The sequence below is a fragment of the Poromitra crassiceps genome (assembly GCF_964638095.1).
Source record: "Poromitra crassiceps genome assembly, chromosome: 1".
NCBI classification, from domain to species: Eukaryota; Metazoa; Chordata; class Actinopteri; order Beryciformes; family Melamphaidae; genus Poromitra; species Poromitra crassiceps.
The window spans coordinates 101962417-101986758 of NC_139623.1; the positions used below are offsets into that span (position 1 = coordinate 101962417).

General features: G+C 41.8%; 1 protein-coding gene across 1 annotated transcript in view; it reads left to right on the forward strand.

Annotated features, from left to right (window-relative positions):
- Nucleotides 1–1170: 1170 nt before the first annotated feature.
- Nucleotides 1171–24342, forward strand: part of LOC310772375 (seizure protein 6-like) — a gene marked incomplete at both ends in the record, with an annotated part of 161324 nt that continues 138152 nt past the window's right edge. The window contains one exon of the mRNA XM_083632160.1: nucleotides 1171–1303. Within this exon, the coding sequence (XP_083488286.1) occupies nucleotides 1171–1303 (133 nt within the window). The remainder of the gene's footprint in view (nucleotides 1304–24342) is intronic.

Sequence of the window (24342 nt, forward strand, 5' to 3'; positions counted from 1 at the left end):
AGCGAGATATCAAGACCTTCCGATGCACCTTGAACAAATGTGCCAGACCGTAAGCTTCAACACCAGGATCAGACCAAAAACCAACAAAGATTCACAGCAATCGCAATCTGTCATCCGAAAGAGGCACGGATTGGTGGAAGAGCCTGTCAATGGATATCTGACACTGAAGCTCTATTCAATGAACAGAAACAAAAAGTTGTTACAGACAACATTTGAACTAGGCCTGACACATTCATACTCGGCTACTCTTGTCTGCATTGACGAAATCTCCCTGTCAATGAAAGACCTCTTCCTCAGATCACAGGGAAAGCTGCTACCTCACGTCCTGAAACAAGGTGTATTCACAACATTCACTGATGACAACATCAATGAACAAAGTTCATCTCCTACAGCAACAAAGAACTGCAACGCTACTGCGATCCAAGATTGGTCATGAGAAGGGAGCCAATCGTATTGACATTGTGGCTGACCTCTACCAGACTATGAGCATTAAGACTGCGACTAGGAAGAATCGGGGGTCAGCAGGTAGTTCACAGATGGCCTTTAGCGAGAATGACACCGTGCCCGAATCTAAGCAATTCTTTGAAGCTTTTCTGTCGAATCAAGACAACAAGGTAGCCCTGAACTTAATGTTCGCCAAGATTGCTAAGGAACAGGCATGGAACTGGAGCAAGGAATTCTGCATTACCTACGACAGGAAGATCCTTGCAAACTTTGGCGAAGATTTTGAGATCCAGCTTTATGACCGCATAGAAATGCTTGAGGAGGCTGACAACCGCATCGTTGTCCATGTGATGGACATGCTAAACAAGGGGATCAAGTCAGTTACAGTTCGAACAGTCGACTCTGATGTAGTTGTCATCCTGCTAGGGTTCACTACAAAGTTCCTGTCAGTATGTTGTGACTTGCAACTTATCGTCGACTTTGCCGTTCCGGACAAACGCAAGTTCTACTCAATCACAGAAGCACACAAGAAGCTTGGTGGAGATGTGGCTGATGCCATGCCTGTGTTCCATTCTTTCAGTGGCTGTGATTCTGTGAGTGCCTTCTTTGGCCACTCAAAAGAATGCTCAATTCAAAGCCTGGATGAACCACAGTAAGTTGACAGAGCTCACTGCTGCATTGAGAGGACTAAGTTGCTGCCCTGATATCGAGACAGTTAAGAACAGCATGGAAGTTATTGAGCCCTGGGTAATGAGCTGGTACAACAAGGCTGGACTGTACGACTGTGCAAGTATAGATGGACTCAGATTCCAGCTGTTCAAGCACTCGGTTAAAGATGAGCTGCGAGACCTGCCCCCAAGTAAGGATGCACTTCTACAGCATCTGTTGAGAGCTGCATTCCAGGCAGGTTGGCTGTGGGGGAACAGCCTTCGACAACTCCCTTGTCCCCCGGTTGTTGAATGGGGATGGACTACCGATGTGGAGGAACTCTTCGTCAGGTGGAGCACAGTTTCCGCAGGAGACACATTGTCTCGGGTAACAGGGGTGTGTAGCTGCAGAACTAATAAATGCACCTCATGTTCTTGTGCTGCGAGGGGGATGAAATGTCTCATTTATTGCAAGTGCCTAAGCAAGTGTTTGAATCCTGTGTGATGGGATGTGTGATATGTTCAAATAAAGTTTTTTTGGGCTTCACATGGTTAGCTCTGTTTCTTAGGTGGTTGTTGGGGTCCTCGTCTTCTAACAAAGCCTCAACTTAAACACTACTATGCCCCATGAGTAGATCTAGAACTTTGTCCCAAACAAACTGCACGGCCTTCATGAGCAGATTTGGCTGAAGTGGCTTGGGTACTGATCAATTCAGTGATAAAAAGGGTTTTTCTTGAATATCCCCAAAAGTAAAGGTTTTAGGCCATATGTTTCTTCATAACACTAATATAAATGTGTAATTTCCGCATCTTTTGAGCCCAAAGTCAACTCTGTACGACCTTCAGGAGCTGAGATACAGAATGTCGCGTGCAAAAAGTGGGTGTGGCCGTTTCAGACACTTCGCCTACCTAAATTTTTGGGCTCCTTGCATTTTTTTCTTTATTGGACCATAAATAAACAGAAAAACATTGGCTCAAATGTTAATCATAATTTGCAGCCTTGACCCCATTTTTGCCCCAAACTGACCAGACTATAGGGCTGGGTATCGCTACTCGATAGCCCAGTATCAAGGAGTCAGGAAACTTCTCCAGTCAAACGAAACGTGCATTCCATCCACTTTGTACACAGATCTAGAAAACAAAATTTAAATTTTTATGGTTTTGCTCCCAGCCAATCACAGCAAGCCTTCTTCGATTTAATGCAAAATGTGATTGGTCCACTACCGCAGCAGCTACAGTACAGTACAGTACTGTCCTGACCTGTGAGCAGCTTAAACGCTGCTGGGAGGAGGAGACGATGCACTCTCTCTGTCTCTCTCTCTCTGTCCCTCATCACAGCCTTATTAGATGCTGGGCGGAGGAGTTTGAGTGCATAGTCTAGCTGTGATATATTGCCTCTTAAGGCCTTAAAGGAGAATTTCGTTTTTTTTGAACCTGCAGCCCTCTCCTCACATTAATTATGATCTGACGACTCACCCGTTTTTGTCCATCCTAGGCGTTGTTGTGATCGAAATAGTGTGCAAGTCAGTCCTAGAATGTAGCTCCGTGGGGGCCAAGTGGCAGCGTGTTTTCCTCCATGTAAATAGACAGTTTTATTCCCGTTTTCGATGCATATCGTCATAAACGATCAGACTGCAATTGTCCCCGGGGCTCTTTTCACTGGTGGTTGCAGGCAGCCCATTTTTGCCTGTTGGGTCAACTCTCCTCAGGAAAGTCTCACTGACCCGACAGGCGGAAATGGGATGCCTGGAATTCCTGGCATGCCTGTAACAACTACTGCTCAGCACTCTTTACCGCTGTAAAGAGCCCGGGGACAATTGCAGTCTGATAGAACAGTTTATGACGATATGCGTCGAAAACAGGAATAAAACTGTCTATTTACATGGAGGAAAACACGCTGCCACTTGGCCCCCACGGAGCTACATTCTAGGACTGACTTGCACACTATTTCGATCACAACGCCTAGGATGGACAAAAACGCTGCGGAGATCACTGGGTGAGTCTTCAGATCATAATTAATGTGAGGAGAGGGCTGCAGGTTAAAAAAAAATTGAAATTCTCCTTTAAGTATGCACTTTTTTCTTTCTTAGGTAGGTAACGTTGCTGCTATTAATATATTTTATATTTTATATTTGAGATATATTTTATTTACTTTTACTTACCTATCTATGCGAGCTCAAATAGTCCCTGACTTTTATTACTTTTAACACGTTGAGTGCCAAGGACGAGATATCTCGGCTTACATAATCCAACCGTTGAGTGCCAAGGACGAGATATCTCGGCTTACATAAACATTTTTTTTTTTTGACGGTGGGACATCGATCAACCCCTTTTACGTCTCCTACACCAGAATTGGAGGTATTGAATGTGTATAATCTATTTTACCGACCCACTGAGTGTCGACATGTCTCTCCACAGTAGAAAGAGGCGACCCAAAACTGGACGGAAAAGCGCGACGAAGCCGTTCTCATACTGTAAAATTGATGGCGAAAACGCTTTCACTTTCACGCTGATGCACAGCGGTGGCAACGGTGGGGGGTTCCAAGAATAGATTGGATGCACACTTTGAAACACGCAGCATAAATATGACCAGAATCGCATCAAAGCTCTCAACCAAAACTCCACGAAACGAGCGAGTCCACCCAGACTTCCTCAAACAGCGGCCGCTCAAACAGGCAGCAGCCAGGCAGCAGCAACTTCGTTGTGACACGCCCGCTGGAGAGCCAGGGAGGCAGGAGGAGAACACACACGGAGGGAGGAGTTGGAAGCAGAGGGGGGTTTCCTGCTGTTATGGAGGAAATTACTGTTCAAAACTATTGTTTAGATGTCTGACTCTTACTGATGCCAAAAATGAATGGTTAAAGTGACTGTTATATCGAATTTCACAAAAAGCCGTTTATCTCTGAATAATTTTTCTGACGCTGAAACCATGCTGTATTCAACTGCTAATGCTTACATAACTACTAACTCTACAAACTAACTCTTTTAGACAGAGAAAGCACACATTCTATTAGTTCTTTTTAGATGATTGGTGTTCACGAAGTCTTAACAGAAAAGAATCCTCGGCTCTTGTAAAATGAGCCAGAATCCTCAAAAAAAAAACTGGCACAACCTACCTACAGCATTGAAAAAAGGGCTGGCAGTCAATGTGTTAAGTACATTGGACGTGTATTTTACTACTTTTAAGTACATTGTACGGATCCTTTGAGGTGTGACTTTTAATTTTACTATTTCTGTGTTCACTCGATCCATTCTGCTGTAAAACTGCTGCACATGCTCCATGTTGTTTCACTTGTCCATGTTTTTGTTTTACATGTATTCGCTATGTTTTTTATATCTGCTTGCACACAAATTGCCCTTCTGGGACAAATAATAAACTTGAATCTTGAATCTTGAATCAACCATACAGTCTGTGGTGGTGAAGTCGAGCGCAGTGTATGTGTGACATAAACTATTTGACATATACTATTTGCATAAACTAATGCAGGCCAATGTTCAGTTTAGACTGAACTTGCTATCTGGTGAATGAGTTAGATGTAAGTGTACCTCTGCTTGTCCCTTTGTGATTGTGTGTGTGTGTGTGTGTGTGTGTGTGTGTGTGTGTGTGTGTGTGTGTGTGCGTGCACACGCGCACATGCATGCGTGTGTATGTCACACCTGTCAGTGTGAGTGTCAAGCTCACTGTACTCTGTACTTTGAAAGACTCTTGGAGGGCAGTAAACTACCCTGAAAGTTTGGTAATGAACCCTTGTAGAAATAGCCCCATCCTTCTGCTATTGTTTTGCCAACTTGTTGTTGGCCAGCTGTTTGTCTGCTTTATCACCTGAACTGTCCTGCTGAGTTAAAGCACTGTTGGACGGGTTGAGCTACAGCACAGCTTGTTGATCCTGCGTGTCATTAGGTTCTCCAAGGAGTTATGATTAAAAGCTGGAGTTATGACTAAACCCTGGAGTTATGACTAAACCCTGGAGTTATGACTAAACCCTGGAGTTATGACTAAGTCCTGGAGTTATGACTAAGTCCTGGAGTTATGACTAAACCCTGGAGTTATGACTAAACCCTGGAGTTATGACTAAACCCTGGAGTTATGACTAAACCCTGGAGTTATGACTAAGTCCTGGAGTTATGACTAAACCCTGGAGTTATGACTAAGTCCTGGAGTTATGACTAAGTCCTGGCGTTATGATTAAACCCTGGAGTTATGACTAAACCCTGGAGTTATGACTAAGTCCTGGAGTTATGACTAAACCCTGGAGTTATGACTAAACCATGGAGTTATGACTAAACCCTGGAGTTATGACTAAGTCCTGGAGTTATGACTAAACCCTGGAGTTATGACTAAACCCTGGAGTTATGACTAAGTCCTGGAGTTATGACTAAACCCTGGAGTTATGACTAAACCCTGGAGTTATGACTAAGTCCTGGAGTTATGACTAAACCCTGGAGTTATGACTAAACCCTGGAGTTATGACTAAACCCTGGAGTTATGACTAAACCCTGGAGTTATGACTAAGTCCTGGAGTTATGACTAAACCCTGGAGTTATGACTAAACCCTGGAGTTATGACTAAACCCTGGAGTTATGACTAAATTTCCTGGCCCGCTCGCTCGGCACTGTCGGCACCTGGCTTTGTTTATGGCGGTAGTGACCTTTTCTGGGCCATAAAAGCCTGTCAGTGCCAATCTCTGTAATGTCTTGGGGTCATCGCTTCATCAGTTATCTCTCCACTATAACAGCAACATGACCTAAAGTCTCTCTCCTCAGCCATCAGAGAGACAGATAGATGGTTTTATCTGGGAATGTAGCTACTGCACTACACAGGGTGACATAAATTCACAGCTGATAAGGGACCACTTTACAGGCCAGTCAATAGGTCACGGCTGTTTCTGTATCCCTTGTGCTGCATGTAAAACAGCAGGAACAAGCCAGCATTAAAAATTACAATTAAAGTATGACACAGCCATCAATTAACTGCTGAGAGGATATACAATTTAGATAGTAACTCATTTAATAATAGTCTGATTGTAGTATCATATTGGAACAATAGTCTGATTGTAGTATCATATTGGAACAATAGTCTGATTGTAGTATCATATTGGAACAATCACTTATGGAATGAGATAAAATACAATAATATCAAGTGCTATATATATAAAAAAATATATATATATAAAATGCTGTATACAAACAGGTGGAATGGTCATGCATATTTAAATGAGGTATGAGACATAGATCAAAGTAAGGCAGCTGTCCTCTCCTCTGTGTTGGATATCCCACTCAGGGCTTCTGCTCCCTGGATGAGAAGTCCTCACAAGCACTTGATTATCTCTCCGGCACTCTGCAGCACGTCTCTCACTGAGCCCTATCTAGGGAGGTGGCCATCAGGACTATTGATGTTAAGCTTGATGCATATGGGATGGTAGAGAGCATTGATTGAAGAAACTACAGTGTAGTGCTGGCTGGCTGCCGTGGGCCATGTGAATTTGCCATGTGCCATGGCAAATTAAAAAAATCCAAAATACTTGAAGAGCTCCACTGGAGGCTAATTAAGTCCAATGGGGAAAGAGAGAAAACAACTTCATCTAGTAAGATTTTCACAAGAGAAGATAGTTTAGTTTTAGATTTCTAGATACTGATATACCACTCTTATTTTTTCATGCTGACACTTGATTTGTTTTAGGGATGGGCATCTTTCAATGGTTCAACGTACAGTAGACAACTGACATTTTAAACATGAATTGACCCTGTTCTACATTAAACGTTTTAAAACAAAGCAATATAAATCACAAATAGGGCTACGGAAAAGGGGCCGTAGCTATAGATAGGAAGGTCGTAGAGAGTCAGAGATCGAGGAGTCGGTATAGGGGGAGTGGCTAGGTGAATCTGGGTGGTGGTGGTGGTGGTGGTGGTGGTGGGGGGGGGCATGGTCAGGAAGGGGAGCAGGGCTAGGTTTAAGGGGCCGCTAGGGATAGGAAGGTCCTAGAGAGTCGGCGTTCGAGGAGTGGGTAGAGGGAGTGGCTGGGGGATGCGGGTGGCTCAGGGTCTGGGTTCTGAGCTGACTCACAACATTTGCATATCATAGCTCACCGGGGTATTGGCCATGGTGGAGGTCTGCACTCTCTGAGTGCACTTCGAGATCGGTATCAAACGCATGCAGTACTACAGCTCGTCTTACAGCATTTGCAGAATTTCAGGCTCTCTCCCCACCCCCCCAATAAATGTATTCTTTTTTTGATGAGTAAGTGGAGACAGTGTGTGGGTGTGTTTTCTCTATTTTGATTATCATTCTTCTCTGATGCACCTGTCACTACACTGCCTCTCAGGTGTGCAGAAGCTTTCTTTATTCACTGACGCCTTCTCTTTCTGAAATCTCATTCAGATTCAATATTTTTTCAGTCCACATGAGACATTTGCTACTCTCAGGGGTTTATTTTTGTTTCGTCCATTGTTTTGTTTTTTGCATGTATACCTCAAAACAGTGTACCTCAGGAGCAGAGGTGCATGTTTGTGTTTGTCTTTGCCTTTCTTTCTGAACATTAAAATAAGGGTGACGGGGTCTAATGCTTTCAAGCTCTAAGTCAGCTCAAATATCGACTTCAATTTCACTCTAATTGTTTTCCTGGAGGAAGCTATGAAGTATGGTGATGTGCTGCTGCATGATGAAAAACAACAAGTCTCTCATATTCAGTTAAGATCAGAATTAGCATAACCTCTCTGTGGACAGCTACGGTTGCCGTATATAATGGCTGCTGCCCTTTCTCCAGTGCAATGCATGACCTTGCGGCGGGCTCTGCTCACAGCACTGACACACTGATGTGTGGGGATGCTTTTTTATTCACCTTCCTATGGGGCGCTGCAGACAGGTATCTAGAGCTAGGCTGGCTTTGTGGTTAGGACAGTTCATGCTGTAACTGCTCCTGGATACTGACTCCCTAGCCCAAGGGGTTGACACCCAAGACCTCAGGCCTGTCTACAACTGACTTTATACTAGACTGCAAAGCCACTTCTCAGAAAACACACGGTGTGCTCTCTCTCTGCAATGACACATTATAATCAGTGGGAAAATATGTAGAGTCCAATACAAATAGCTTACTGTAGCATGAGAGATGTGAATAGTAGTTGCATTTTGCCAACAATACATCAATTTTAATCATTTCTGCCTAATAGAACATGGAGCCAATAGCAGGGGCCCAAATGGAAAAGCTGCTTTCACAGGAGGCTGGGCTAATCAAACATTTAACCTTTAGAGTGGGGAAAATGTGTATCTGTTTGTTTCCACTAACGATTGCCTAGAATAGTTTCTCATCTGTGTTTGTAGCTCTGCCAAACTTTAAAGGGATAGTTCACAATTTTTTTTAAAGTCTAGCCCTATTTGCTACTTACGATGATGAGGTTGATTGGTAGAGTTCTTTCTCAGCACAATCCATACTGTTGCTCATAGTAGCTCTGGAAGGTTGGGCAAAAACAAATGCAAGGTCAACGGGGTCACGCTCCTGTATGTACAATGTCATCCACAGTCACACAAAGTACATTTCAGTGAGCTTCAGTCAGCTTGTACAGACAGGAGTGTGACCCCATTCACCCCCAACTTTCCAGAGCTACTATGAGGAACATCATGGATTGTGCTGAGAAAGCTCTTTACCAATCAACATCATCATTGGTAAGTAGCTAATAGGGCTCGACTTTAAACACATGTGAACTATCCCTTCAAGGGATTTGACTGCAGCTGTATTTTTCATTTCCATCGTCCTAGAGATCGCTATACTGTCTATATCAAAACTCTAGATTTTCACAGCATCCTGAACCCTTTTAAATGATGAGGATTATGGGCAATCCAGGGAAAATGTGCACATTTACCATGTAATGTAAAATATTTCCCAAGGTGAATCTTATAATATATCTATAATTTTGTGAGCAGATGTTGAACAAAAAATTGGTATCATGGATTTCAAGGCCTATCTCACTTGATATTATGCATTCAAATGTTATACTTGTTGAATTTCATATCCATTATATATAATGAAGATTCAGTGTGGTTGTAAAACCCTGCGAGATGAAAGAAAATGTGGTCAACTGAACGTTGCCAAGAAAAATGCAGGACCGGTAATTGAAGGGTTTCATTCTAAAATGATACACATTAGGAGAAACCTGCCACCTAACATTCCTCACTTCATACTTCAAAATGATTCTATCCTCATAAGAACATTACTGTTTCATAAGCAAAGCTATTAAGATGACTCATTGCTTAATTAGTGGTTCCTGCACTAATGTGCTTTACTTTCATACCAGCAATCATTTCATAGCATTACTTTTTTATTTTAACTTTTAAAACTTTTAAATTCTAACACTGACATACTGATGTTATTAACATCCAGGCCTAAAGTTGCCTGCAAGGTATCAGCATATTGTGATCTTGGAGGATATACTTAGCAGCAGGGCCAAGTAACAGAACTGCAAAACCTCCTACAGCTCACTGAGGGCTTGACCCTGGACTTGAGGCGATTACAGAAATATCCAATATCTGTGTATGCGTTAACAAAAAGATCTGGGCCACATACAGTATGGTCAGAAAATCACAACTTCTTGCGCCTGTTCAAATCCTGCAGTCAGGGAGACATGGCAAATAGCCTATAGTCAGTGAATGTGCAGAACGTGGAAAAGGTCAATGCCACTGTAGTCACTGGAATAAATCAGTCAATCTTCTTAAAAAAAAAATAAAAAAAAAAATGTGTAAGCCATGAGTACTTTTCTTGAGCCTTACAGTAACGGCATTCCCATATGATGTCAACCCGTCAGTAAATATGTATGTCCAATTACATTCTTGAGCCTTCTTCAAGGCTTCAAACCAACTCTGATGTTTCAGTGATATACATATCTCTCTTTTTTCCCTTTCATGTCCTGCACTCCAACTTCCAATCATGGAAGATAGAAACCCTCATTAGTGTTTTGCTTGCATCTGTGTTTATCCTGCCTTTTCAACACAAAATAGCCACCGTGAAAAGGGTCTATTAGATTGTAGAGTTAGAGTAGCCAATACAGGTATTGCACAGACATAATTCTCACTACGTTGAGGAATACATGATAGAAGCAGTCAAAACAGTGATTGTTATTATACACAAAACACTGATTTTCTGTTGATTATCTATGTTTCTGTATAAATCATTACAATTATGCTCCCGTGAGGTGGGGATGCTTTTTTTTTGCTGCCGGGGTGGGGGTGCAAAACTCGGCATAACACCTGGACAGTTAAGGCACGCTCAAACAGGTGCGCAAGCGTAAATAGGGGATATCGCCTGTACGAAGATAGGGCCCAAGGTTAATAATCCGTATGCAATTATTGAATTACTCAGTCATTCAATCCTCAGTCATTCCATTCTACTGGTGCCTTAATCCAGACCTAGATCAGACCTAGTTGGTAACAACTCAGCGGTAATGAAGGATGACATTCGTGATAAATGCACTGACCATAAACTGTCAAATCATAGCTGCCTCCGGTCTAACCTCCCTCAGCCCCGTGGAGTGTTGGCCACACACTTGGTCAGAGTTACCACTGACAGGAGCTAAAGTGAGTCACATTACCCAAAGGCACGAGCAGCCGATGTTAGTTACCATGTAAACATCTCCTCACCACTCTCCAGATGACCCCTGTTGAACTAGAAATCCCTGCATGCCTCAGCCTCGGACGCAAGCTATCTGCTCTGACAGACGGCATCTAAAACATTTACAGGAAGAAATCGGTGTGCATGTTTTTCTTTTCTTTTCTAAATCATCAGAAAATGAAAAATGGGAAGGGTGAAACGATAAACGAATAAAAGAGAATCCTACAGAAAGGCGGATGGCGCTGGCTTACCTACATCTGTTGGCATGCTGTCTTTCAGTTTCTCCTCTGCTCTCTTATTAATTCGCCTGGTTTATCTCCCTTTGACAAGTTGTCACTCTCCCCTAGTCTTTTGTCCTTTTAAAAATGCATTGAATTATTCACCCTGCTTCATGCATGATAGTGCTACTGTCAGTCCAGAGCACTTTAAAAATGGATCAGAGAGAGGTTTTGGTGTCTTTGTTTGCTAAACCTAGCAGAGGGCACTGATAAACGCTGATAAGGTTTCCCATCATATGGATGGACATGGAGTCATATCAAGTATCATCAGACTTTTAGTGCATAATAATATCTCTAAACTCTGTTATCTGTGGAACTTTGAATGCGCACACATCTTTGTGTGCTGGTTAAATGTAAGTGACATGGCCATATGTGGTATGTTGGGAAAAGTCACTATTCAGGCATGGAAACTTGACAAGAGAAAACACACCACATTATTACAGTATCAGCTAGCTATTACAGAAACAAGAAAAGTGAGACGTAGGAGCACCTTGAGCAGCTAACATGACACACTAAGGTTGTCACAACATTAGATATATGCATCTGACTATAGGGGCAAAATCATTAGTTTTGAATGAACCACAAACATGAATTTGCACGGACTTGTACTGTAGGCTGGAGCATCAGAAGCAACTCAGCTGACAAAGAAAGATTCTGGGCTCTATCGTTGCATCGGCGTATAAACTGCGTTTAGTGCCAGGCGCAGCCTAGATTAGTGGGTGTGGACCAGCGCACTTGATATCTTGGTGTCGGCGCAACAGGTGGCCTTAATCATTATAACCACGCCTTTTAAGCATAAAATTATGCGCTATCTGCTCATAGGGGAACTGCAGTAAACGAATCACATGCTTCACTTTTCAGCTCCAATTCCACGGAGCGATCCAGTCCGGCTTCAGAAAAGCCGAGGGCTCTGATCTCCCCCCCCTTTTATCCCCCCTGTCTGTCTCCATATACTGTATAGGCTATTATTCCATATTATTCTCAAGCCAATCTAACTGCAGTTTAATTACTGCAAGCATGTAAATACGCTACACTATAGCAAGATCAAAGTGAAAAGAATGTTCTAAACGCATCAGCTAGAAAAATATAGCCTATCATGATGAGATTAATTAGATTTTTGAAAGTTTGTCCAGAATGATATCGTTTTCTTCTCCCCTGCTGCACAGGTAGGATGATGCACATAAATATAGCCTACATTATGTAAAGTCATTGCATAAATGTGTTTTTATTGTAAAACTAAAATGTGAAGTAGAGCCAATTTATTGGAGCGGACATCACAGTTGGACATGACAGTAGAACCGCGTTACACTGTCACTCATCTAAATCACGTTAAATCTACAAGGGATATACTGTATATAGCCCCAATATGACATATATGTTTCACATAGGGTGGTGTTTTAATTTTGTTGTTTTATTTGGTCCAATATTGAAATGTTCTACAATTGCAGGTTGTGTTACCATTACACATGATTTAGATCTACCTTTATATCTATTTCGGCTCATTTGGTTGCTATTTAGTAGCGAAAATGGATTAGCCCAATGCATGCTGGGAGATTTCACATGCCAGGCAGTGAACTTACAACTTCTTTTTTCTATGGGACGTGTGTTGTGTCTGTCTGAGCGAGGGAGTCAGAGAGAGAGAGTCGTATTGTGCCTGTCAGACTGATGAGCAAGAGAGAGAGAGTGACACAGAGAAGGGTGACAGAGGAGAGCAACTGGCGTACTGAATAGGCCTGGTTTTCAAAAGCGCAAAGCGCTAAATTAACGCCAGGTCGGAAGATATCATTAGGCCGGTATTTAAGGCCGAAACGCCCATTCAGGGAGTGCGCCACGCCCATTTCGCCTAAAGCGCATTTGGCGGCCTAAAGCCATGTTGATATCTTCCCGAGGCAGGCGCAAGGCATGTTTTTTTGCGTGTAAGGCCAGTTTTTGCGCCGAAGGCCTGTGGGAGAATAGGGCCCATAGTTCGTGAAATAGGCCTAGTTGTGATTTTTGTTCAGTTTAATTTCACAACATGGCGATGACACATCAAGCATAATGAGGGTACTGCCGTTGACCTATAATACTATGTGGATAAGCAATAAGCAAACAGCTGCAGATGTGAATGCCATCTTTCATGAACGTCTCTGTGCATGCAGGTTAGTGCTGGCATGGGTGTTGTGACCACCTGCTGTATTTAAAGACCTTGAAGAGCTTCACATATTCTCCACAGGGTTTGAACAGGTGGAGACAAAACAGACAGGAAAGAGGCAAATGAGAGGCAGACTCACCCACCAATTAACCTCCTCACATGGCTCAACATTTCCATCATGACCATCACTAACACCAGTGTGGCTGTCTGCTCCATTCTGTTGATGCTCTCCTTTTTGCTTCAGTTTGTTGATACTCTCTGGAGAGAAACAAGCAAAGGGAATCCTATGTTAATCATGTTTATTCAAGCAGTCGTCAAACACGCCCTAGAATAGAACTTATTAAATGTCATGTTTTGTGTAGATTCATCTGCTGTGTTTTCACACCCACACTTTTGGTTTCTAGATGTTTTAGGTGCAGTACCAGCAATTGAGAAGAAAATGTGCTTTGAGTTCAATTTCACCTAGATGGCATTCAGTCCATCACAGAGCCTTGCCATCCAGATAACATCCAGCAGATTTACTGCTTGTGCAACACATAAACATGTTAATGCCTGCTTTAGAACACAGATTGGTGCTGAAATTGTAGTTGTAGTTGTAGTAAAAATCTATATAACCTTGTGCTACTCATATTCCCATTGACATATTTTGTCATCATATTAACCCTTAACGGTGGTATAGAGCTCATTTGGCGCATTGGTATAAATGGTGAACAGACCATTTGCCTGGAACTACTTAGCTATACATTATCACAAAATAATGGACACCCTGCAGCCAATCAGAATTGAGTATTAACCCAGACCATGGTGTGTGTATATATATACAGTATATGTATATATATATATATATATATATATATATATATATATATATATATATTAGGTTTTTATTATTTTTCATAGCCAAGAGTGATTCATTTGCTTTATTATGTTGTTTGCAGGGTGTTCAATGCCACCCACACGAGTGTTTAGCGCTGAAATGGGGTGACAGTGAAACATCTCTGATGAATACCTCAGGATTTCTACAGAGGTGAACCAGACTAACCATTAAAAATGTATATTGACTAGGGATGTCACAATATATCGTCCCACGATATATCGCGATATCAAAACGTGACAATATGCATCGTTGAGATGATCATATATCGCGAGAAAAAGAAGCTGAACATGGTGGTTCACTGATCTGCATCTGATTGCATGCTCGCTCTCCTTTTCATTGCTTTGTTTGAACAGACGAGGGACGTTACAGACACGGAGGATGAAAATGGTGAAATTACTCAAATTAGCGTGGAGGATGCCCCCTCAACTTACAAATCGATCGCAAAAAAATATTGTTAAAATATCGTATCGTTATCGTGAACCCAATATCGTGTATCATATCGTATCGTGAACTGAGTCTATCGTGACATCCCTAATATTGACACTGATATGAGAAGGATGAATGACCACTGAACTTTCTTTTCCAGCCCCTTAAATCCATTCAGGCTAAACCACTTTAATTTCCCATCTTTTATTTTTTCACTCAATGCTCCTCCACAGAGATTTGCTCTTGCACCACATGTGTTTGTAGATCCTCTTAGGGTAGCCAGGCTTGAAATCCAATTTTGGTGCAGCTCTAAACCAACGTTGATTCTTTTCATTACACAGAAGCTAATAGAAAACAACTTTGCAACTTTAGTGCAGTGGTGTTGTTATAACTTTAGTGCAGTGGTGTTGTTATAACTTTAGTGCAGTGGTAGGAATTGTTATAACTTTAGTGCAATGATAGGAGTTGTTATTACTTTAGTGCAGTGGTAGGAGTTATAACTTTAGTGCAGTGCAGGAGTTGTTATAATTTTAGTGCAATGGTAGGAGTTATAACTTTAGTGCAGTGGTATGAATTGTTATAACTTTAGTGCAATGATAGGAGTGGTTATTACTTTAATGCAGTGGTAGGAGTTGTTATAACTTTAGTGCAATAGGAGTTATAACCTTAGTGCAGTGCAGGAGTTGTTATAACTTTAGTGCAATGGTAGGAGTTGTTATAACTTTAGTGCAGCGGTAGGAGTTGTTATAACTTTAGTGCAGTGGTAGGAGTTTGTTATAACTTTAGTGCAGTGGTAGGAGTTTGTTATAACTTTAGTGCAGTGGTAGGAGTTGTTATAACTTTAGTGCAGTGGTAGGAGTTGTTATAACTTTAGTGCAGCGGTAGGAGTTGTTATAACTTTAGTGCAGTGGTAGGAGTTTGTTATAACTTTAGTGCAGTGGTAGGAGTTTGTTATAACTTTAGTGCAGTGGTAGGAGTTGTTATAACTTTAGTGCAGTGGTAGGAGTTGTTATAACATTAGTGCAGTGGTAGGAGTTTGTTATAACTTTAGTGCAGTGGTAGGAGTTGTTATAACTTTAGTGCAGTGGTAGGAGTTGTTATAACATTAGTGCAGTGGTAGGAGTTTGTTATAACTTTAGTGCAGTGGTAGGAGTTTGTTATAACTTTAGTGCAGTGGTAGGAGTTTGTTATAACTTTAGTGCAGTGGTAGGAGTTTGTTATAACTTTAGTGCAGTGGTAGGAGTTGTTATAACTTTAGTGCACTGGTAGGAGTTGTTAGTATACACGGACAGCGGTGCTACTGAGAAAGTTTGTTTCAGAAGAATGACAGCTGCTTGCCAAGAAACTGGTTAATCATCAGGGTTTTGTTTTTACCATCTGCTGGTGCTTCAACTTTATTGGCTCTACTGATGTTCTCCAATTACCTTGTGTGGTAATTTACAGCGCTTTATATTAACCTTCTCATGCACCATCAGGCAGCGCCCCTCCTCTCTGTACGATGTTTAATGAGATTAGGTCAGAATCTTTGGAGTCTCTCGTCAGTCGTACATGAGCCTGCAAGGTTCCATCAGCGACGGTTTACGGTTTATTTTAATCTGCTCTCTGACTCCCTCGCTCAGACAGACACAACACACGTCCTATAGGAAATAGCAGTTGTAAGTTCACTGCCTGTGAATGTCCCAGCATGCAATTGGGTACTCCATTTCGCTACTAAATAGCAACCAAATGAGGCGAAATAGATATAAAAGGTCGATCTAAAATAATGTGTAATGGTAACACAGCCTGCAATTGTAGAACATTTCAATATTGGACCAAATAAAACATCGAAATTAAAACACCACCCTAAGTGAAACATATATGTCCTCCTGCCTGGGCCTATATATATCTCTTGCAGATTTAACGTGATTTAGATAAGTGTCAGCGGAACGCGCTTCGGGAATGCGCTTCTACTGTCATGTGCACTGTCATGTGCTATACTGTGATGTCCGCTGCAATAACTTGGCCCTACTTTATTTAGTTTTACAATAAAAACACATTTATGCAATGGTATATTTATGTGCATCATTCTACCTGCAGCAGGGGAGAGAAAACGATATCTTTCTGGACAAACTTTCACCAGTATAAAATGAATCTCATCATATAGGGATAGGCTATATTTTTCTAGCTGATGCCTTTAGAACATTCTTTTCACTTTGATCTTGCTATAGTGTAGCGTATTTACATGCTTGCAGTATTTAAACTGCAGTTAGATTGGTTTGAGAAGCATCATAATATGGAATAATAGCCGATATATGGAGACAGACAGACGGGATGAAGGGAGGGGGGGGGGAAGCAGAGGCTTGGGTTTGTCTGGTTTTACTGGACCACTGGAATTGGAGCTTAAAAGGCAAGCTTGTGATTCGTTTATTGCACTTATCCAATGAACTGAAGGTGCATAATTTTACGCTTAAAAGGCGTGGTTGTAATGCGTTAGGCTGAGTGGAGCGCAAGCACCAAGATATCAAGTGCGCTGGTCCACGCCCACTGATCAGCGCTGCGCCAGGCGCTCGGCCTAGAAACTACGCCGATGCAACGATAGGGGCCTGTATATTAATCTGTGAGAGGCCGTGCTTTACAGAGCCTGTATATTAATCTGTGAGAGGCCGTGCTTTACAGAGCCTGTATTTTAAAACAGCTCCTGTAAGAGCATGGTGTTGCATGGAGTATTTCCTCCTTTAGGCAAGCCAAGGCAAGGCAAGTTTATTTGTATAGCACATTTCATACACAGAGGCAATTCAAAATGCTTTACATAAGATAGATAAAATAATTATGAAGTGAAAAATATTTTTTTTAAGAACATCTATCTATATATCTATTATATAGAATGGAGTATGTGGACTTTGGTTGTTTCACATTCACGTTCTGGGTGACCTGACAGAGCCGGATTTTTTAATTAGGCTAATTAGCTAACGCGCACACACACACACACACACACACACACACACACACACACACACACACACACACACACACACACACACACACACACAAGGAGGCATTGTGACAAGACTGATCAGTGATGTCACAATCTGAAGGGCTCGGTCATTTTGAGCAGTGAATGTGCATGGGTGGCGATAATGCATGTTTTAATTTGTTTACAAACCACTGTTAAACAAAACTGTAGAACAAGAAAAGCAGCAGTGAGTGTGCAGTCTGGGGTGTTGGACTTGTTGATGCCTCGCCTGACTGCGCTCGGCTGCTCTCGTCTGCTTTCCAGGCGAGGCAGCAGTCAACTCAAACGAGTCTACACACACACACACACACACACACACACACACACACACACACACACACACACACACACACACTGATGATGTCATCAGTGATATCATAATGGGCACACACACAATGAGGCATTGTGACATCACTGATGCAATAACATTAACATTAGTGAGCAACACACACACACACACACACACGCACGTGCCAATAGGGCAGGCGAGGCTGCCAGCGGCCGCACGCTCGCGAGATGCCTTTACATTAAAGATGCCTTTACATTAAAGGAATTTTAACTATTTATTAAGGCTGCTCGATTATGGCAAAAATCATAATCACGATTATTTTGGTTGATATTGAGATTGCGATTATAACGTGATTATTCATTGACTTTGGCAACATCATGCATTTATTGAACATGAAAAAACTTGGCTTTTTATTACTGGATTTCTTGAAACTTTAAATATAATTTAACTGAAAAACAAAGAAATAAATGAAAAAGTAAAAGAAATAGATGAATAAATAGGCTAACTAAAATAAATAATATATACAGTATAACAAATAATTGTTGATTGATTGATTGATTGATTGATTGATTGATTGATTGATTGATTTAAATTCTTTATCGATAATTAAAATACAAGTCACCTCAGAGAAGCCCCAGATACAAAAATCACCAAAAGGATAAAAACACAATAAAGCCCAAAGGCTTATTTCCATTGTGGTCCTTTTTTGTCCATTTCATTTTCATTTTGTGGTCCATTTCGCTACTAAATAGCAACCAAATGAGGCGAAATAGATATAAAAGGTCGATCTAAAATAATGTGTAATGGTAACACAGCCTGCAATTGTAGAACATTTCAATATTGGACCAAATAAAACATCGAAATTAAAACACCACCCTAAGTGAAACATATATGTCCTCCTGGGCCTATATATATCCCTTGTCGATTTAATGTGATTTAGATAAGTGACAGCGGAACGTGCTTCCTACTGTCATCTGCTATACTGTGATGTCCGCTCCAATAACTTGGCCCTACTTCACATTTAGTTTTACAATAAAAACACATTTATGCAATGACTTTACATAATGTAGGGTATATTTATGTGCATCATTCTACCTGCAGCAGGGGAGAGAAAACGATATCTTTCTGGACAAACTTTCACCAATATAAAATGAATCTCATCATATAGGGATAGGCTATATTTTTCTAGCTGATGCCTTTAGAACATTCTTTTCACTTTGATCTTGCTATAGTGTAGCATATTTACATGCTTGCAGTATTTAAACTGCAGTTAGATTGGTTTGAGAAGCATAATAATATGGAATAATAGCCTATATGGAGACAGACAGACTGGATGAAGGGAGGGGGGGGGGCAGGGCGCTTGGCTTCTGTCTGGTTTTGCGGGACCACTGGAATTGGAGCTTAAAAGGCAAGCGTGCGATTCGTTTATTGCACTTATCCAATGAGCATGACGGTGCATAATTTTACGCTTAAAAGGCATGGTTGTAATGGTTTAGGCTGCGTCTAGCGCCAAGACCAAGATATCAAGTGCGCTGGTCCACGCCCACTGCGCCAGGCGCTCGGCGTAGAAACTAGGCCGATGCAACGATAGGGGCCAATCACACCTCAAACAACGTTTTGCCAGCCTCACCGGACAAACATATGAATAGCGCTGAAACTTTTTCAGGGAGTGAAACTCGTTTCACTTGAAATGGGTGAAACATACTGTAGCAAACATGGCTCTCAGCCAATCTTTGGATTTGACTTACAACAATGTCCTTTATGAGATTCTATATGTATATGTTTATCCCAGCACAGCTGAGCTCCTGTGGTGCCATCTCAGCATGGGCATAATGGAAGTGAAACATAAGAATCAATGTGGAGAATGATACATACATTCATAATATACTGAATTACGTAAGTGGGGTAAAACCGCCGATATATCTCAATGGGCAGACTCACCAAAGGACGGTGCTGCGGCTCTAAACTACAGGTTTGGGGGTTCTAGAGCAGAGCACAATACGTCTGCTCAGATGTGCGTTTACTGTGGTGGTTAAATCCCCAATCGTGTCTGCCTGGACTGGGCTAGCAGCTAAATTATAACTTTGCTGAATGGATAGAACGGGGGATCTACCCCACCCTGACCACGCCCCCAGCCAGGCTGAGCCAGCTATCCCAGGTCTATGACGAGACATCGCCTCAACCTATACTAAAACTTACCAAAGTATTACAGTATCACTTCTTTTTCTTTGTTTCTGTCTGTATATTGTAGTTTTATTTTTTTCAATCCAAACTCCTTCCCATCCACAGACAAGCACTATCATATATATTTTTATTCGCATCAATATGCTATACAAATACAGTTTTACTGTACTATATGGAATCACTCTCTACTTGAAATAAGAGGCTGGCTGACACCTTCCGCAAATGTTGGAAGTGGATGGGGGTGTTGTAGTGGGAAGAGCTAACTGAGCTCCAGTGTGTAGCAGCATAATATGTCTGTCGAGAGGAGAGCTGTTGATCACACGAAGCTGCTCTCCTTCTGAGAGGCCACAATATTTCTTCATTAAATTGAATTGGGCTCTGCCAGGACCTCATTTGTGCCCACGGCTCTTTCTCTAGATTAGGGATGTCACGATACCAAAATGATGAGTTCGATACCGATACCTGCCTAAGTATCTCGATACCGATACTGAAAACTAAAACATCAGGAAAAGTAGTGGAATAAATAGAGGGGACAAAACATTTTCAGTTTGATATCATTGTCATTTTTATATCTAATTTACTCAATTAAAAAAAAAATCTACGGTAAATAGAAAATGAGAAAATGCGCTCAGTAAAGTGCAGAACTCTGCCAAGGTGTATTGAGTCATTTGTGTTCAGTCTACTTTAGTGCACATCAACTGTAGTGTGCCTGTGCTGTAGTGTAGCCTATGTGGGTTAATAATCCTGGGTTTAAGCTTCATTAACATGAAGTGCCAGATTTATGGTTAATCTAGTAATATATATTATTTTCACACATAAATGTAGGCTATTGAAATGTAGGCTTATTATGTGGTGTACCCCCCCCCCCCCCCATACGTGTAGGCTAGGTGTTTTTTACAATGAATTCGTATATCATTAATAATTGGGATTATTGTAAATATTAGGATAGGTGACATCAGATGACTGCTTACCATGTAAAAGCTTTAATAACACTGGCATTGAGGGCCATAGTGTTATTAAATATTTGACATGGTATGCAGTCATCTGATGTCCCCTCCCCTAAACGTTACATGTCATGACTTGCTCTTCGCCAGAGATCTGTGCTCGAGCACATTGCCTCGTGTTTCACTGTAAACGAGTAGGCTATTGTGACAAGCAAACTTTTTCAGTGAAACAAGTTCGCTTGTCACACAATACTCGTTTGACTTATTTGAGGGCATGTATGTTTATCGTTCACGTTCGCTAACCTGTCGGTCTTTAAACTCTTTGAACAGGTCGGGGTGCCTGTCGGCAAGATGTTTAGCCAGGTTCGATGTGTTTGAGCCTTTCGCTTGGGTCGCGTTGAAGCACCTTTTACACACTGGTTTCGATGTGTCCACGGGCTTGCCTTCGCTGTCGGCAACGTATACAAAATATTTCCATATTTCGCTTTGTGCTTTTTCTACAAGCGTTGGGCGGCTTGCAAGACTCTCAGAACAAGCCGCTGCCATTTTGGCTGTGTCTGTCCTGTGTGTCGGGGTGCTGCAGTGAGGACTGAAGGACTGGCCATAGAGCGAGCAGAGAGAGGGAAGGGGGGAAAGTCGGCACGCCCACACATGAAGCAGACAGAGTCAGAGAGAGCTTTTTTTCACTTTTCACGAGTCACCATTGGTTCAAGGCAACGATGTGTTGCCTTCAAGTGAACTGGGACACAGGCTCTCAACTTTAATGCCGCTGTGTCTCTCTCCTCCGCTAACAAACACCACGGTCGCACACTGACGCAACCCATGACATTTTTTTAAGTATCGGTACTAAATTAACGTGGTATAGTATCCTTTTTAACGGCAGGGAACCGCGGCACCATACTAATACCGGTATATCGTGCAACCCTACTCTAGATAACATGATTGAAGGAAACTGACAATAGTGAATACAGTCAAATGGACTTTTTTGTCGCAACATTTTCTTGCCTAATATGTTTTAGTTAGCTTAAAATGTATTCAACTTTTGTGCAGAAATCCACAAGAACTCATTCAGAATGATTCAACGTCACAAATAGATTGAAGAGCGAGTTCTCTCCTGGCAGAAAATTCAGTCCATATAGACTGAAGGTCCGAGGCTGAATGACATCAGGGCTTCCCTTGTTCTAATTACAGCCCCCATATCGATGAAATCAAAGTTCCCAGAATCCAGCTGTTCTAATCATGGTCAGCTCAGCACCTTTTGCAGCGTGGTGGCATTGTGTGATGGCTGTACTGCACTTTTCAACAGGCGCTGCATCTTCACAGTTTCAATTAAATGTTTTTGTTCAGCTCTCAGCCATGTTGCTTTCTCAACTTAGGAGGCAAACGTGAAGGAAAAGGGCACAAAGGAAAGCCATCTCCAAGCAAAAATTGTAGATTGGTACACGTATTCTGAGAGCAGTTGAATGCAGGCCTCGCCTTAAAGTGAAGCCCACTTGGAATGATCCTTTTTGTCAGGAACATGGTGCTCCTCTGCTCGAAAGGGCCCCGTATTTATCAGAGCTCTGCAGGAAGGAGCATCATCCATCACTGTCAGCGTTAATATTGTTTCTTCTCACCTCCCAATAAGAAGCCTGTGTTGTGGTTGTTCTCAGACTTGTGTACTCACCTGGCTTTGCTCTGTGCACCCCCCTGCCAAACTGCATCCAACTCATTTCAGCATTACATGCAGCCAGCATATTGAACATTTCACATGCGTCTCGCTCTCTCTCTTTCTGTCTCTCCACTCCCGCTATGCTTATCTGATTGTTGTTTATGTTTTTATGTTTTGTTTTGTTTTGAAATATTGCTTTGAAAAAGCTTTTTTCACGAAGATGAGAGGGGTGATGATCATAGCTGCGTAATTGATTACAATTGCAAATGCTTGAAATGTTTGTGGGGAACTTTTCATACTGTTGAAAGACCTCTTTCAAAGATCTCTCTCTCTCTCTCCCTCTCTCTCTCTCTCTCTCTCTCCTTAACCCATACTCACCTTTTGCTCGGTGGGTTTCTCACTCATTATTACTATACCCCAAATCTCTGAATCTAATATTCTGACTCAAGGCTCATTTGTTGCCTTTTATCTGCCATAAATTAGCCTATGCATTCCTGAAATAGATTAAAATGCTGAATTTCATTTTGTGAGTAAAAACAAACAAACAAACAAACAAACAAAAAACAACTATGCAGTATGTTTTAGGCATTAGAGTTGTCCGCTCTTCTCTGCTCAGCTTCACTGTATGGATCAGGCAAACACAGACCTCTGTGTTCTGCACCTAACCAACTGGCAGAGAATAAGAATGCAGGGGGTTGACCACACTAAGTGGCCGTTCACATCCCATACACCGAAGCAACGCCAAAGTCACGCTGAAGCCACGCTGACACCACGCAGTTTCATTTCGGCGTCCTTGTTAACAGGTGAGACCGTTCACACCAGCCGCACGCCACGCCACACTGAAGCCACGCCAAAGCCGCGCTGAAGCGATCGTTCAGGATTCAGAATTCAGATTCTATTGTGTGAAGGTGCACTAAAACTGAAAGTCCTAGCATGGTTACAAGTGAGGCACTAGTCCTGATCAAAGAAACAATGACGAGTGCCTTCGCTCCACTTAAATGCAAGTTTCCATTATTTGTGTGTCATGCTTAGTGGGATGAAAATAAAATATCCCTCAAAAAATGATCATCTAATTATGGGTCTTCTTTGTATCCAGCTGTATTGCTCTCTTCTCTAAAAGGAGATTCAATCATCAAGTATCATATACCTACAGCAATTTCAAACGCATTCTCCACTCTGCCGCGGCCGACTTTTCTCTCCTTTTCTGGATCATTGGCCAATCACACTTTCCTTCTCAGAGAGCATCAAAAATGATTGCACTGTTCATATGGCTCTAATTTTGACAGATGTGTGTGACAAACTGATGGATGGCTGACAGCCTGCTCCTCTGCCTCCCTGCCCCTCCAACGCAGTTCTGAAAGCAAAGTTCAGACCCTGCAATGATGACTCCTGTCTTAGGCTGTCCAGCGCCATTAAAGACACGCCACTTTCACTTTGTCCGTTTCATGTGCAAAGACAGTCGCATGAGTATTTACGAATAGGACTGGGCGATACGGTTGAAATCATCACAATAATCATAAGGATCTTTCTTGATATCAATATATAGTACAATATGGTTCATGTATGCAAAATCCTGTTAAACATTCAAATTCATGTTCATCTCACTGAACCGAATGGTAATGTTAGGTATGAATAATATTGCTACCATTTTATGAGAGTTATTAAGTAAAATGTGCTCGTCGTCATCAATATAGAACGCAAATATGTGCGTCATTATATTTAAAGGAACACTGCCCATTTTCAACCAGCTTTGTATCATTAGAACATCAGTAGTATATCAGAAAACTGTAAACTGTTTTGAAGTCTGTCATTTAATTTGACAGTTATTGAGTGTTAAAGTGTGGACCAGTGACATCACTGGTCCACACTAACTCAAATTA